The sequence below is a fragment of the Arvicola amphibius genome, chromosome 12 (assembly GCF_903992535.2).
Source record: "Arvicola amphibius chromosome 12, mArvAmp1.2, whole genome shotgun sequence".
NCBI classification, from domain to species: domain Eukaryota; kingdom Metazoa; phylum Chordata; class Mammalia; order Rodentia; family Cricetidae; genus Arvicola; species Arvicola amphibius.
The window spans coordinates 166,646,462-166,661,897 of NC_052058.2; the positions used below are offsets into that span (position 1 = coordinate 166,646,462).

The following is a 15,436-nucleotide window of genomic DNA, read 5'->3' on the forward strand; positions in this document are numbered from 1 at the left end:
ATGGGTGCTGGGGATCCAGACTTGTGTCCTGAATGGCGAGTACCAACTGAGCCTTACCCTGAGCCCCACACATAGGCCATTCATGATACAGGGTTATAGGGATCAGGAAAAGCCTATGGCTGGGGACTAGGCCCTCTCAACAGGCCACTTCTGGGTAAAGCTGCTCCCCAGGCTTACATTGAGCAGCACTCCTGACATTGCTGCTGTCGTGGTCAGTGTAGTTATGGTCAGATGGTTGTCAGGGAAAGAGCTGCCATATGTGCCCAGCCCCTCAAGCTGCTTGACCTTCCATTCTTGCCAGACCATACACCAAGTGCCTTTACTAAACTCCACTTCCATTGCCTGGTGAAAGTCAGGTACAGGCATGTTCCAGGAGCAAAAGACGGGCTGCTTTAGGCTGCTCAGAAGTATGAAAAGAGATGTGAGGAATGGGCCTGCTGGTGTGGTAGGGCATACCTGCTATGCCAGCAGTCAGAGGCTGGGGCAGAGCAGGCAGGAGAGGAGTTCACGGCCTGGGAAAGATAATGTCTCAGAAAAGAAGAAAGCAAGCAAACATCAGCAGACCACTTAGGACACTGTACCAACAAGAGATGGAGACCATCTGGTCGAAAGCATAGAATGTTGGAAGAGGAAACAAGATACAGGATCAAGCAGAAGGGTGGGGATGAAGAAAACCTGAAGCATGACTGACATAAGTTGGCATTGTCTTTACTAGATAGGGAAGCACATAGAGATGGTCTTGGAGAAAGATATTTCCATGTTGGGCAAGTGCCTAGGGGTATCCAGGAGGAAATAGTCCTTGATTACGGACAGAGGATCGAGTGAGCATCTCAGACATGAAGACAGCAGTAGAGCTATGAGGCACTGTGAATGCTGTCTTAGTGAGGGTTTCTGCTGCTGTGAAGAGACACCATGACCACAGCAACTCTTAGAAAGGAACACATTTAATTGAAGTGACAGCTTACAGTTTTAGAGTTTTAGCCTATTACCATCATGGTGGGCAGTGTGCACGCAGACAAACCTGGTGCTGGAGAAAAAGCTTAAGAGTCCTATATCTTGATTCACAGGCAACAGGAAGTGAAATGTGGTAGGAAGGGCCATGCAATGGTGGGAGGAGACCCATGTCTGTGGCTGAGGGAATTAGAGGCCAGGACAGCTACAGTGGGCACCTGCCCCCTCCACACGGCAGCAACAAGAGCACAGGTTTATGATGAAAAGTGCCATCCTAAGCACATTTTCTATATAAGCTCTTAATCCTCCTGATTGTCAACTGAGATAACTTACAAGGGGGTTCATGATGGGGTGGGATGGGCACAGTGTTAGTCCTTTTCTAAATGTGAGACCCTTGTACACTTTCATAAACTGAGGAATAAGTAGACAAGAGCAAGCAGAAGGTGACAAGCTAAGGAGAGCTGTGTTAGGGTCCAGCCGACATCTCCCAGGAATGCTGCTCCTTCCCCATAACCCCAGCTGACTGTGGCTAAAAGTAGTAAGAGCAGCACCAGCAAACAGGCCCAGCTCCGGAGACAGCCTGGGTCAAAGGGTCCTCCTTTGGGACCTCTGTACCACCTCACCTGACTAGGAAAATCAGAGGCTTGTTTACGTGGGTGCACATGGTCCATTCAGGAGACTTTCACTGAACATTTATTCTGTCCCAGGCACTATGCTAGGTACTAGGAATAGGACTGTGAAAATGACATCTTCTCTTCCCTCTCGAGGCTACTCTATCATAAAAGGAAAACAATAAAATGGAAAGCTAGGTAAATAAATTAACTCAGAGCCATACTTAGCTGTTTAAACAGAAACCCCCCAAAAATGCACCACAACAGTCCTGTCTCCCTCAAAAGTAAGGCATTCTGAGTCAGTGCTGTGATTCAATAGGTTTTTGTAGAGCGGTGTGCTTCTAACAGCAGCTTATGAGGTACAGAGAAGTCTGAGCTATAGCTCACCTTTATAGGTCTCATCTGCAGGTATGCCACGCCTCCCACCCCCCAGTACCAGTCACATCCGTCCTGGTCAAGGGCATTGCCCTAGGGCCCCTTGCCACCCTCCCTGTGTCTGAACATCACTTTCAACTCTTGCTGCCATGCTAGCCTCCTGCAAGCCCTAGGCAGGTTGGGGAACCGAAGGAAATTGTGTTGAGAAACTTGAAAATACAGACTGGAGAGATGCTCGGTAGCTAAGCCCTGGCTGATCTTCAGAAGAATAGGCTCAGTTCACAGCATCCACGCTGGCTCACAGCTGTAACTCCAGTTCTACGAACTCTGGTGCCCTCTTCCAGCCTCCTTCAGCACCAGGCCTGCATGTGGTGCACAGACATACACGCAGAGAAAACACCCATACATATACAATAATAATTTGAAAAAAAGTCTTATAATAATTGAGCATTCTTCTGTGTTACTACTTTCGGGAGCAGAGGAGGAGGGACCATGTGGCTGAGACTAGGAAAGGTCTTCCTGGGGCAGCTGGGATGTGGACTAGAGAAGGAGGAAGGGAAGGAGGAAGGACGTTAGGAGAGGGCCGGGTCTTCCAGCAGTGGAACCACTTCTGCCAAGGATTCGTGGACAGGAAGAATAAGGTGAGGAAAACACGAATCACGGTGTGGTTGAGGTCTGGCACGGAGGCAGACATCTCAGCACTTCTGTCCCTTAACTACCATTGCAGCCCGGAACCTATTGTGGTGCCCAACTTCTTTTTGCCTCCCCAACAACTGGAGGCCTCTCTGCGCATGATCTCCCACTCTCCAGCTCTGCCACCACCAGCCACAACTGACCAGGTAAGGGCAGCCACCAGCCACGGCTGACCAGGTAAGGGCAGCCTCTGGTCTCCTCTCCTGTCCAGTCAGCATCTCTTCCCTAAACACATATAACACCCAGAGCTGCCCTTGGGTCATCTCCCTGAAGAAGCTGTGTCCCCACAAATAAGAGGTACATCCCTAGGGGATGGGACAGTCCAGTCAGATCCAGATGAAGAGCAGAGCAACAAAAGCAATGTGCCTGGTGCTACCTACAAAACACCTTTATAACCCTGCATCATTCGTCTCAGGCAGCCGGGACACACGTCCAGACCCCTGCTCTCCACTTCTCTGCTCTGACATAGTGCCTGGTCTTCATTGCAAAACTAATAATCATAATATTCTGAATATGTGTGTGTGTGTATGTATAATTCATAGATAGGGATTATATAGATAAATTATCTGGCTTTGTGTAATACAGGTCCTAAACAAACTAACAAAAAGCCAGCCAGGTGTGGTGTCAGAGGCCTGTGACTCCAGCCTTTGGTGAAATAGAAACAGTTCATCTTTTTTTTAAGAAGAAAGGAGTGGTCCAAGGACCGGTCATACCTGTTACCCTGCCCCGGGCTACCTTGCCATGTCCCCAGAGCCACTTGGATTCCCTCTGGAAGAATGTGGCCTAATGTATATTTTAACAAATACATAGAATGCCACATTTGTGGGGAGAGGCGGAGACACATAATAGGGGAGAAAGGAGCCAGGAACTGGTGCCATGTAGCAGACACAAAGCAACCTCCCCAGAACTTTCAGAACATTTTTAGACAGATAAAAGTTATAAGAAAAATGTGCTTGCTTGTTCAATGTGGCAAAAGCCCCTTCAATATTTCTTTGACTTGGACTTTGTTCTAAGTACCCTATGGTCAGACTGTTTTAGCCCTTCAGCAACTGAATGGGATAGCCAGATTATCCCCCTTAGTAAATGAGTACATCAGAGTTGGCACTGTGGCAGGCTATCAGACAGAAGCAACATAAAGGAGAAAGGCTTGCTTCAGAGATCTCTGTTCGTAGTCCTTGGCTGCACTGGTTGTGGCACCTCAAGACACACAGGAAGCAAGTAAACAGAGGACCAGTGAGCAGACTGTATGTAACCACCAGAGGCTCATCAACCTCCAGCCTGGCCCCTCCAGAACCTCCCACAGTCTCCTAAAACAGAGCCACCTGCTAGAGATCCAACCTTCACTACATGAGACTTTTGAAGGAACACTTAATATCCAAACCATGACATCAAGGAAGCTGAGGCTCAGAGCTTCCTGCCCACATCTGCAAGGCATTAGAATGTCTATACAGGAAGAAACTGACGGATAAAGACCGAGTCTCTTGTCAGAGAACTGGAAACTTTGGAGAGTCAAGTGACTCTGTGTCTCCAACCTGCCCTCTTCTTTCCACCTGAAATCCTGACACCGCTGCTTTTGTTGCGTGCGTGTGCATGTGCTTGTGTGGGTACTGAAATTACAGTGTACCACCACACCCAGCACATGAAAATGTTTTCCTAGCCCATCTGCCTTGGTTTAAATAGACTTTATTTAGCCGTTAACAATGTAAACATTTCACATGCCTCCCCAGAGGCCATGTTAATAAGGGATAGAGTCAGTTCAGACTGGTCCCGAGAGCCCAGTGGTAGAGTTCTATACTCGGTAATGGCTAATAGGCCAAGAGACAGCTGTGTGATGGTTCTCAAGAGAAGAATTAAGATGTTTGAACAATTCAGTGACTTTCTTCTCCTTCTCTCCAACCTCCCCAACATGTTTCCAAAACATCTGTTTGTCAGATAGGTCAATCTGAGGTCCTGTGTATCTTAATAGATTCCCTCCAGGGGCAGAAATGTTTTCTCTCAAGGAACCTGTGGGCTGTTGTGGTCCTGATTCCTACCCTGGCTCACCTTCTTGCTCTGCACCTCTTCTGACATTTCACACACATGGCCAAAGCATCTGCTTTAGGCTTTGGGGGCTGTGTCCAGGCACTGAGCCCCAGCTTGGAGCATGACATTTATGGAACAACACTGGACCTGCTTCTCGTGAGTAACCAAAGGATCTGGGGCCTGTGGCTTGACCTCTCTGGGTCTCAGTTTTGTTCTAAGTAACATGGAGCTAGTAGTGAGTGGTTAGCAGGATGGGGGTGAGAATTAGTAGGCACACTTGAATGCTCCCTGCCGCCCTCCGGGCCAAGTGGGTGAAGGGTCAGTGAGTCATGCAGCACAGGAAGACTTCTGCAAGCCACTGTTTGTGTGTTTGTGCCTCTGTGATGGCTTCCTCCCTGCCGGGACAGACTGTCTTGATCTTTGAGACAGCGTGGGAGAAAGAAGAGATGAGAATCTCCTGTTCCTTAAAGGGCACACTGGGTTTCAGGAAGATGAGCTACAGACAGTTCCCTGCCTGCTGCCCTTGGGACCACTTCTCTACTTAGGACTTGAGTCATGGCCCCAGTTAGGATAACCAGTGTCATCACAGTTTGCCCAGTTTCAGCACTGGAAGGTCTCAGACCAGGAAACCCCAGGAGAGGGATTTGGGCTGGAAGCCTGCTGGTACTGAAAGTCAGATCGCCCGTGTGTTTAAGGTACTAGTATGAAACCTAAACAAAACCAAAACAGAGTTGCCATGTCTTATTCCGGCAATGTTAATAATAAAATGGAAAAATATAAAGAAGGGGACCTTATGCTTGTGTGCCTGGTATTAAGAACTATCACAAATGATAACAAAGGCACTGACTGCAGCCTTCCACAGAAGGCACTCCTGTGGGCTGTCTGCCCAGCACTGTTGACTCGGCCTTGGACTGGTGCTGTCCTTGGACTGCCTTTTGTTAGTAGTCCTTGTAGCCAGAATTGTTGTTTTGAATGAACTTATGTCTTCTTTATGGCCTTTAGAAGTCCCCTATAAGTGAGTATACATTGAAACCAACAAACTGGACAGGTCCACAGGTGAAAAGAAAGGTTTATTCAAACTGCCAAAGCTGTCTCTCGGGACAGAACAGACTTGCAAAAAGCAGGGAAGGCCTTGTCAGCTTTAAGGAGCTATGTTTGCAAAGGGAGGGAGCATGTAAGCAGGAACAGCCTAGGAGTTAGAGTTGGGGGGAAGGGGTGCTTTCTAGAAGAGCCTAGGAGCTGTGTGTAGGACTTTGCTATGTGTTAATAGGGAACTAGATGCCCTATTGTCCGGAAGTACTTGGCTGTAGCCTTTTCCGAAGAGACCCACTTCACAAGTTTCTGAGGAATGCTGATTTTAGCATTTGCTTATCCACTAGCAATTCTTCTGTTTCCCAGGTCAGAGTCCTCTGAGCTGAGCCCTTGATATCATTTATGACATTGTCAATGGCACTGCCACTATGGGGAGCCTGCTCTGAACCTAATACTTCCCTCCACCCATTCCCTTGGGGCATGCCATGGTTCGTGGCATGCGTGTTCCACATTGCAGTGCTTCCTGCTTAGTCCCAAATAAATACCGTCATTCTTTGCACCACTGTTATGTCATTGGCACTGATAATACAGGTACTAAAGTTCAGAGAAATGTGTGTTTTCAAATTCATTTTTAAAAAGCACTGAAATAATTTCCATGATGTTTACTTTAGAGTTAATTGAGAAATACATTTGGGCAGGGATGCCATAATCATCTCAAAATTTGGAGTTTCTGAAAGTCTTAAAAAGAGCCTCAATGAGAAAGTGCTTGCTACACAAGCCTGAGAACTTAGTTCAGATCCCCAGCACCACACGAAAGCTGTGGTGGTAAACATTGGAGGGAGGAAGCAGGAGGCTGTTAGGAGCTTGCTGGTTCACCCGTCTAGCCAAGCACGAGTTCCAGGCTCAGGGAGAGGCTCTGTCTCAAAAAATAGAACAGAGGCCAATAGAGGAAGATGCCCTGCCTCAACTTCTGGCACACACAGACACAGGCACCTGCAAACATACACACAGGTCCTCACTTTGAAAAAATTTAACAAAAAAATAATAATAGTGTTTGCTATTTACCCACATATTTTTATGCTCGTGTGCTTCATTCACAACCTGTTTATTTGTTTTGTTTTCTGAGACAGGGTTTCTCTGTGTAACAGCCCTAGCTGTCCTGGAACTAGCTCTTGTAGACCAGGCTGGCCTTGAACTCACAGAGATCCGCCTGCCTCTGCCTTGCGAGTGCCGCATCCTGGTTCTTGCTGGGGTAGTTTCCCTGCAGCCTGAAGAACTTCCCCTGAGGTTTCACACCATGTGGACCTGCTGGTAATCAGAACTCTCATGTAGCTTTATTTTGAAACTGATAGTCATTGGCTATGGAATTCCAACTTAGACTATTGTTTCTTTTAGCATTTTAGAGATGCCTCACTAGGATGTACATCAGCTGTCAGAGTGCTTACCTAGTTCAAGCCCCAGCACCACCTAAACTGAACATGGTGGTGCAGGCCTGTAATCCAAGCACTTGGGAGGCAGAGACAGCAAAATCACAAGGTCAAGATAACCTCTGAGACTCTGGGCAAAAAATAAAATCCCCATCTTTAGTCTTCAGTTGTTTCTGATGTTATTGTTCTCTTGAGAGTTATGTGGCCTTTAAGATCTCTCTCTGGGCAGTGGTGGCGCACACCTTTATCCCAGCACTCGAGGCAGAAGCAGGCAGATCTCTGAGTTTGAGGCCAGCCTGGTCTACAGAGTGAGTTCCAGGACAGCCAAAGCTACACAGAGAAACCCTGTCTCAAAAAAAAAAAAAAAAAAAAAAAAAAAAAAACCTCTGTCTTGGCTTCTGATCAGTGTAGCTACAGTGTTCCTAGTTGCAGAGGCAGGAGAGGCAGGGAAGAACTTGCTGGTCATAAACAATACTAACAACATTGTAGCTCTTAGGCTGGGTTGTGGCTTTATAGAGTTAATTTGTATTGTGCTGCATTATTTACTTGTGTAGATCCGTTGGTATGTGATATTCATAAAATCTTATGTAATTAAAATTTTAATGATAAAATGACTGAGTTTAAAGCAGAGAAATAGGACAGTGGCTGGGATAACACATGAAATTAAGGGAAAGCATTTTTACTTTCTTGAGATGAGTGCATTGTCTACATGTGTGTATGGTACCCATGGAGGTCAGAATAGGGCATCCGATTCCTTATAACCAGAATCACGTGTGATGTGAGTCACCATGTGGCTACTGGGAACCAAACCTGTCGTCTGTAGGAGCAGCCAGTCAGTATTCTCAGCCCCCAGGGAAGGCTTCTACGAATCTGAGAACTGCAGAGCCTCTAGAGAGCTGCAGGTGGAGATACCGCTGCAGAGGGACAGGGCCGTCCCTGGGTCAGAGGCATGGAATCCAAAGCACAGGTCTGGCCTTGAGAGGAGAAAAGCCCCACCCAGCAATGGGAAGAAAGAAGTGTGCAAAAGCAGGCAGAAGCTATGGTTTGGTGATAGAATTGCCTGTCTGATGGAAACATGTAATTTCTCAGTAATATTCCAAGCAATCTGCAGCACAAAGAGAAAGAGGAGAGAGGGAGAGGAGAGGTACCCCTGCACAACGGGGGCTTCCTCCTGGACCCTGGGTTAGGCACAAACCACACCTAAACACCTGTTTTCACCGAGAGATCCTTTATTAAGCAAGGAAGAAAAGTAAAGTGGCTGCTTTCTGACTCAAGCGAAAATGACTTGCAGGTGCAGTTTTTAAGTGGAGAAGAAGGGAAAGTCTATGTTAGGATGGGCTAGAATGTGGCGGTAGAGGAGATAGGGGACAAGGGAGAAGAGGAAGGGAGAAGAGGAAGGAGAAAGGAATTTGTCCCGAGGGACAAAGGACTGCCTCTGAATAGAGGGGAGACAGACGTGGCACATAGGAAAATGGCAGCTTATAAAGGTAAAGGAGGAAACCCCGTGTTTGAATGAGGTGTTTAATTTTAATTGGGCTTGTTAATTAGGTGAGCCAAAGGGGGCTTTTGATAGCTGGACTTTGGTAGTCAGCCTCGGGAGGAGAAAGTGACTAAATAAGGGAACAGACTTGGTGGCAGCCTTAGGAATGTTATCTGATGGTTTTTAGCAAAGCAGAGGAAAAGTCAGCAAAGATGAAGGAAAGGCTTTGAGAGTTGTGCGACTCGAGAGAAGAAACCTTAGGGAATCACCTGACCCAGATGGCGCCAACAGTTTGTGCCCAAGAGGAGTTAAGAGAGAGGGGCCCGAGCTAAAGCAGTCAGCAGGCTCGGAATTAAAGAGCAAGAAGCAACCTGTCCTCTCTGCCTTCAGACTGGTTCTTCCCATGAGGTGAGCCTTGGGTTTTAACCACAGACTTGGGGCCGGACACCTTTCTCCGTAAACAGTGAGTGTAAGAGGCAGGAAGTAGAAGACAAGACCAGAAATGACTACCCTGAAGGCCTGGAGGTGCCTGCTTCCATCATTGTTGAGCCAAGCAGGTGAGCTGAGACTCACCAGACAGAGATCTGCTGCTGACTTTCTAGGGTCTAGAGAGGCAGTGCTGACTTGATTTCTTTTTATAGAAACATGACCTCTGAATCCAGACAACCAAAGTTTAAAGTGCAGCTTTGCCACTGCCTATAGACATAACCTGGGACAGGTTATCTGACTCCTGTGTGCTTTTATTATCCAAAAAAAGGGCATAAGAGAACCTGCCACCTAGAGTTGCTTGTGGAGTGACACACTCAGATATATAGTGTGTTTCGAACAGTTCTTGCCCCTAACACATTAAGTGCCATTATTAAGTATTAACTGTCTTATTTTACTGTCATTATTATCTAGATGTCTTCTCTTATAACCTATTCCATTCTGGCATGTGTGGAGAGGAGGGAGGCAATGGTAGGGCAGAAGTGTTGGGAGGGAGAGTCATGATCCAAAGCTGGGGGCCAGGAGAGCAGTAGGAAGGTGCTGGGCAGCTCCAGAAGTTTAGAGAGCAGGCTGGACCCAATTCAGACAGAGTTAGAGACCGGACCAGCATACAGCACAAACCAAGGTTATGTTCCTAGCCGCAACAGTCACTGCTAAGGCTGTAGGTTCTGCTCTCCCTAGAGCCAAAGAATTCTTCCCTTGCTTGCTCCTCCTAAGCCCAGTGACACCAGAAAGATTCACAGTCCCCCACAGTGACCAGATCATACCAGAAAGAAGTCAGGGCCAAGGGAACTTCCAGAGTCCAGGGCCCTCTTGTCTCAGACTGAGGCCCAGACTTTATGGCTGAGCTGCCCCTCTTGTTTAGCAAGAGGTCTTGACCTGCTGTCTCCTTCTTTGAGCCTCCAAATCTCTAGCTCTCTACAAAGTTCAAAAAAAAAAAAAAAAAGACCTAAAGGTCACAGAGGCTCTTATCATGGCTACCTAAAACTTGTAGAAGGAGAAGAGCAACCCGGCCAAGAATATACAGGAGACAGGGGAAGAAGCTAGAACTGTCTGGTACCTAGCCTGACATAGATGGCAAGTTGGTAAGTACCTCCCCAGAAAGGCCTGTGGACCTGTTGGCATGTGCTGTGCTCAAGTCTAGACCTGAGCTGCAAGCAGGCTGGTGTATAGCAGGACCCAGGAACTCTTCCAGGACTGATTCTCTAACCCACTGTTCTCTGGAGTCTGGACTGTGGTTAGTCTGGCTCTCCTGGGCCCTTCATTGTGGAAACTGAGGTTGGGCCTCTTAGGAATGGCTTCTCCAAAGGACAGAGGAGCTAGGTGGTAAGGCCCAGAGGAGAACTTGGGCAAGAGCCCAGTGAGTAGAGTGCTAACGGGAATTGAGTCAGCTGAGCAGGCCAGCCATACTGTAGCTCAGGGCTAGGACTCTGGTCTGAGTGTCTGTCCCTACTTCTCCCTACTAGCTGTGGCTGCTAAGTTCTCTCCTGTCTTTAGTGTCAGGGAAGTCCTTGTCACTACCTTAGGAAAGGAAAGTGGAAGGCAGCCAGCCAAGGGGGTGAGAGTTGAACAAGGTGGCAGCTGTGTGGCGTCCTCACACGGCCTCTGAAGCAGCAGCCCAGGCAGCCTGGCTGAGCAGGGCAGCCATTCACTTTGTTTTTCTCTGTGCAGTGTTGTTTCTCATCACTTAAGGAAACTGCTCTAAAAAGAATAGTTTGGGTCATGAACCCAGTCCAGAGGATCACTTGGGGCTGGGGCAGTTGTAGAACAATTGCCTGGTCAAGCACTAAGCATACTTGGGGGAGGTGCCAGATCCTAGTTCTGCTCAGAGCCTGTGAGGCCTGACTTCTTGCCTGAGATGATAATAAAAGCTTTGCTTTTGCTCTAGTGTCTGAGGCAGGGTCAGCCCTAGCTCTGGAATAGCCCTGTGTTCTGCATGATATACCTGGCTGAGCCTCATACAGATCTGAATTCTGAGTTTCACAGTAGACCAGAGAAAGAAAACCAGTTACTACCTGCACTCGGCAGTGAGCACCGAGACCACAAACAGAAAGGATCTCAGTCTTAAGCGAGAGAAGTCATCTATACCACAGACCAATATTCCCTCCATCCCACTACCTCCCCTCTGTGTAAAGGCTGGAACAGCACCTGCACCCACCACTCCCTAGGAGCGCATAACCTGGATGAGGAACATCTAGAGGTATAATGAAGGGGCCGGGAATTGGGATCAGACCACATTGCTGACCAAACAGGGACCTGGACAAAGAGAAAAATATTCTCCCCTCACCTCTATGTTTTTTTGAAGTCCCCCCTAGGGACTCCACTCCACATATGGCCCCTCTGTCCAGACACAAAGGCTCTGCAATCCCTAAAGTTTGATGATCCCCTTCCATTTGGGCTTCTCATGCCTCCTCAGGAGTGTGGATGCTAGAGGCTGGTGTGCACCTGCTTGCTTGTTTGCTGTGTAGCTCCCCTAGGCAGGAGCATGGCAGTGTGTAGAGGAATGGTGACCACACTTAGACACCCTCTTTCTGCCCAGGCCTTCGGGGTTATGTGTTTTGCAATAGCAAGTATAATAAAGAGATTCTTTAGCACTTACTAATCATGTTTATTAAAGTCAACAGTTGATGCTGAGTATATGTATCCCCACCCCTCTTCCCTGCACATGGGGCCAAGGCCTGGGCCATGTAGATAAGGTCTCCTGGGTCACTGGGTCTGGGTGTGGATGCTAGAAGGTTGGCTGAACGAACCACCTTAGGTTTAGCTCTGAGGGCGAGAGGATCCAGCAGCAGCTGTAGGTCTCTGTGTGTGCTCTTTTTCCTCTTGAGTGTCCTTACTCCCTAGTTTCCTTGAAACTCAGCCTGTCTTAAATCCAGCACTCACCGAAGCCTGCAGGCCTGCTTGTTCACCTTCCCTCAGTGCTCAGCGTCCTGGACTGGCAGGGACCGTCCTCATTATTTGCCCAGTCCCCTTGTTCACCCAAGCAGTAAAGAAGATACCCAACTCTACTGCTCCTCTCTCACTCCAGCTGCTGCTCTCATTCTTCGGGTAGATCACTGTGTCTCACCTGTTTAACTGTGCTATGAAGCAGGAACTGTTCTGTTCATCTCTGCCTCCATTTGACATGTATTGCCCTTACGAAAGAAAAGATGGGATTTCTGAGTGTACTCATCCTGAAGCCTCTCTAGCTAGACCTGTTTCCTGTTAGTCTTACATGGTACAAGCGAGTCCCAGTCTCCAGGCTCTGCACACACTGCTGTCCCAGTGTCTGGGGGTGGGGGTGGGGGGTAAGGTAATGTGGAAAGGCTCAAGAATTTGGGGCCAGGAAAGAGATCTTTCCATAGGGCAGGCTGTGTGCTGTGAAGCCAGGCACATTTGCCTGTGGTGACAGCCTCCATCTCTATTCAGTATTGCCTCTTTGCTACCTGCCCTCCTCCCCTGGGGACCTCAGCCAGCTTGCCCAGGCTTTATTCTACAGATCTGAGCTTCAGGGCAGAAACCTGGCAAGAGTATGCCAAAAAAGGCAAAGGTGAGTGGTCACATGGCTTTGTCTATGGTAGCTGCTCAGGTGGGATTCCCACCTCAGCTCTGCCACTCAGAACTGCATGACCTTGAACTAATTTCACCTGAACTGTGGGGAGAAAGTTGTCCCTTGAGATGCTGTGGCAAGGGTTCAACAAAACAAGGCATATTTGATGGTTTGCACACCAGGCACCTCTGCATTAATGTTAGCCCGAGAACCAGAGCATGAGGGGCGAGAATCAGCCACTGGCAACGCTGTTCCCTCAGTGCTAACCTAACTGATGTCTTTCTCTCCAGGACAAGAGTGAAGCCACCAGGGGAGCCCTTGCCCACAGGCCTTGTCGCCCCAGACCTAACTCTTTCCCTCCCAACCTTCCTGAGGAAGAGACTCGCAGAATCGCACGGATATTTTCTTCCAAGTATTCCCAGAAACCTCATGAAGCCTAAGGGACTGAGGGGAGGGGCTACCAGCCAACCTCCCTCATCTTTGTTTAACTTACAAGAGGCACGAGGTCTGTTTCCCTCGGCATCCTGAGGCCACGACCACCACCCTATTCCATGGGCATCTTGAGACCTAATTAGCTAAGACTAGAGAGATGTCTGGACCCACTAACTTCTGCCTACTAGGACTCCAGCACCCAAGTGGCCCGCCCATCCATCTTCTGACTGTGGCCTAAGGAGGCACCTCTGAGCAGAGAAACCAGTATCCTTGACACAGCCTCTTGCTGACCATAGCCACTCTATTTTTGCTTTAAATATTGGTGGGAGCAGTAAGTGCATGCATAGCTGAGAAAATTCCAAGGCCCTTTCCAGCTTGTTTATTTGGGAATGTGTCTGTAGACATAAATTATTTTTATGATTTAGTGAATTAATCAATAGCGCAGGGGGGATCACCTCCTTTAAACTGTGTTTGATTGTCTGAAACCTAACCATGTTTTTAACTTAATGTTTGTTTTTTACTCAGCTCTGAAATTAATTGTTTTTGCCTTTGTTTTAATAAAACTCTGGTATTTGTATTTGTGCACAAGTATTTTCTGGGTTGGTCACTGGAAAAAGGTGCTGGAATTCATTTGTAGTCTTTGCTGCAAAAACAAAGGTTGACAACCATTCCTCAGCCATTTGGAACAAGGGACCAGAGTCACCGTGAGGCTTCTGAGTTCTCCCTGGTGTCGGATTGGCCCACACTGGAGTGACACCAGTATCCCCTGTTGTTGGGTTTTGCTTGTTTGTTCTTGGTTTTGTCTTTTCCTCTGATGATCCTTGAAATCTCTCAGCACAGTGAAAGTCTATTACCCAGTCCCTCAGAGTCCCCTGGGTCTCAGAAGGGCGTCTCTGTCAGAACACAGCCACTTGGGCAGATACCGTTGATAAAGCCCTATGGGGATGACTGAAGGGACACAGGTGTATAGCACCAGCTGGGTGACGAGGCTGGAAGGTTCCTACCAGAGGACCCTGCTTGTCACCCCTAAGCGTTTGTCATTTCACTGAATCTTCAGAACAACTCTACACCCTAGATAGACACCGTAATGTCCCTCTACAGTTAAACTCAAGGTCAAGGAAGTCAAATGCTTTGCCTCTGAATAAATAGAAAGTGCGTCCAGAGATAAGGGCTCGACGACCAAAGCGGAGGGCAGCCAGTAAGGGCTCTGAATCTGGGCAGCCCCAGGCTGCTACGTCCAATGCTGGGGTAAACCCAGAGAATGGCCAGGCCACAGACATCTGCAGATAGAACCAGAAGGATGTTCTGGCCGTACCAGAGTCCAGCCTGGCAGTGTCTGTGCCTCTGGCCTCATCTGGAAGGCACAGACACCTTTAGACCCTGGCTTCATAGGATTGCTGTGAAGATCAAATGGGATATTTCTGAAAATACTTGGCTGGCATTTGGCACAGAATGTAAGCTTAGGAAATGTCAGCCCCGCCCCCCTCTTCCCAAGCTCCTGGAGTGAATTAGAGGTAAGAGCGCCAGTACCCAGCCTCCCTTTATGGGCCATGTACCCTCAGTCCAGCTTGCCCGTATATTTATTTCTGCTCCTTGAACTTCACCCTGCAAACCCACCCCCTCCCCAGCCAGGGCTGGCCTCAGCCACAGGCCTCACACTCAGGCAGAATGGAGAGAGCTTCCATACCTGGAGTTCCACATCTCTCAGGGAACAAGAAACTCCAGGTTCCAGGCCTAAGGGGTAAAGCCTCAGGTGAAGAAGATCCCTGCCAAACCCTGCTCATCCTGTAAATAACCTGATGGGGTCAAGTGAGGACAGGGACACAGGCCGACTTGGGCTGCTCTTGCCCCAGGTTGCAGACAGCCTCTGGTGACAAGGAAAAGGTAAACATTGACACTGACCACACAGACGGTGTGTTAGTGACCAGTAGCTCCGAGGTGACTGTTTGTCACTGTTACTAGAATGAACCAGTGTCTCCCTGACTTCCACATACACAACCCCTCCACAGAAGCCTGAAAACAGATGGTTTCCGGTGAGCCAGAGAGTGTAGCAGGCAACCTCAGATCTTCTAGCAGAGGCCTAACTCTAGCTAGAAGCCCAGGCAGATCCACCTGCAGGAAGTGGGAGGCCAGAGTCACCTGAGCTCTCCTCCCTCGGGTTTTTCCTGGACCTGCTGCCTCCAGTCTGACTCCTCCTTGTACCACCTGCCCCCCCCCCCCCCCCGCATATAGCTCTCAGTCCTGCCCAGCTTCAGAGTAATAGTTCCAAACAACCCGCAAGCATAAGGGCAGGGCATGGACCACACTAGACGTCACACTGCTCACCCTGGGACCAGGGCTCTATGCTCGAGCTTCAAAATGGCCTCTATCTTCTCTTCCCTACCTATCTTCTCCTGCC

General features: G+C 48.5%; 1 protein-coding gene across 4 annotated transcripts in view; it reads left to right on the forward strand.

Moving 5' to 3' along the window:
* Positions 1–13,615, forward strand: part of C2cd3 (C2 domain containing 3 centriole elongation regulator) — a 106,232-nt gene extending 92,617 nt beyond the window's left edge. For 2 of the 4 annotated variants that reach the window (XM_038313627.1, XM_038313629.1), the window contains 2 exons: positions 2,665–2,776; positions 12,897–13,615. In XM_038313627.1, coding sequence (XP_038169555.1) covers positions 2,665–2,776; positions 12,897–13,046 — 262 coding nt within the window. In that variant the 3' untranslated portion in view covers positions 13,047–13,615. The other 2 variants (XR_005283484.1, XM_038313628.1) reach the window with 2 other exon arrangements.
* The last annotated feature ends 1,821 nt before the right edge of the window (positions 13,616–15,436 follow it).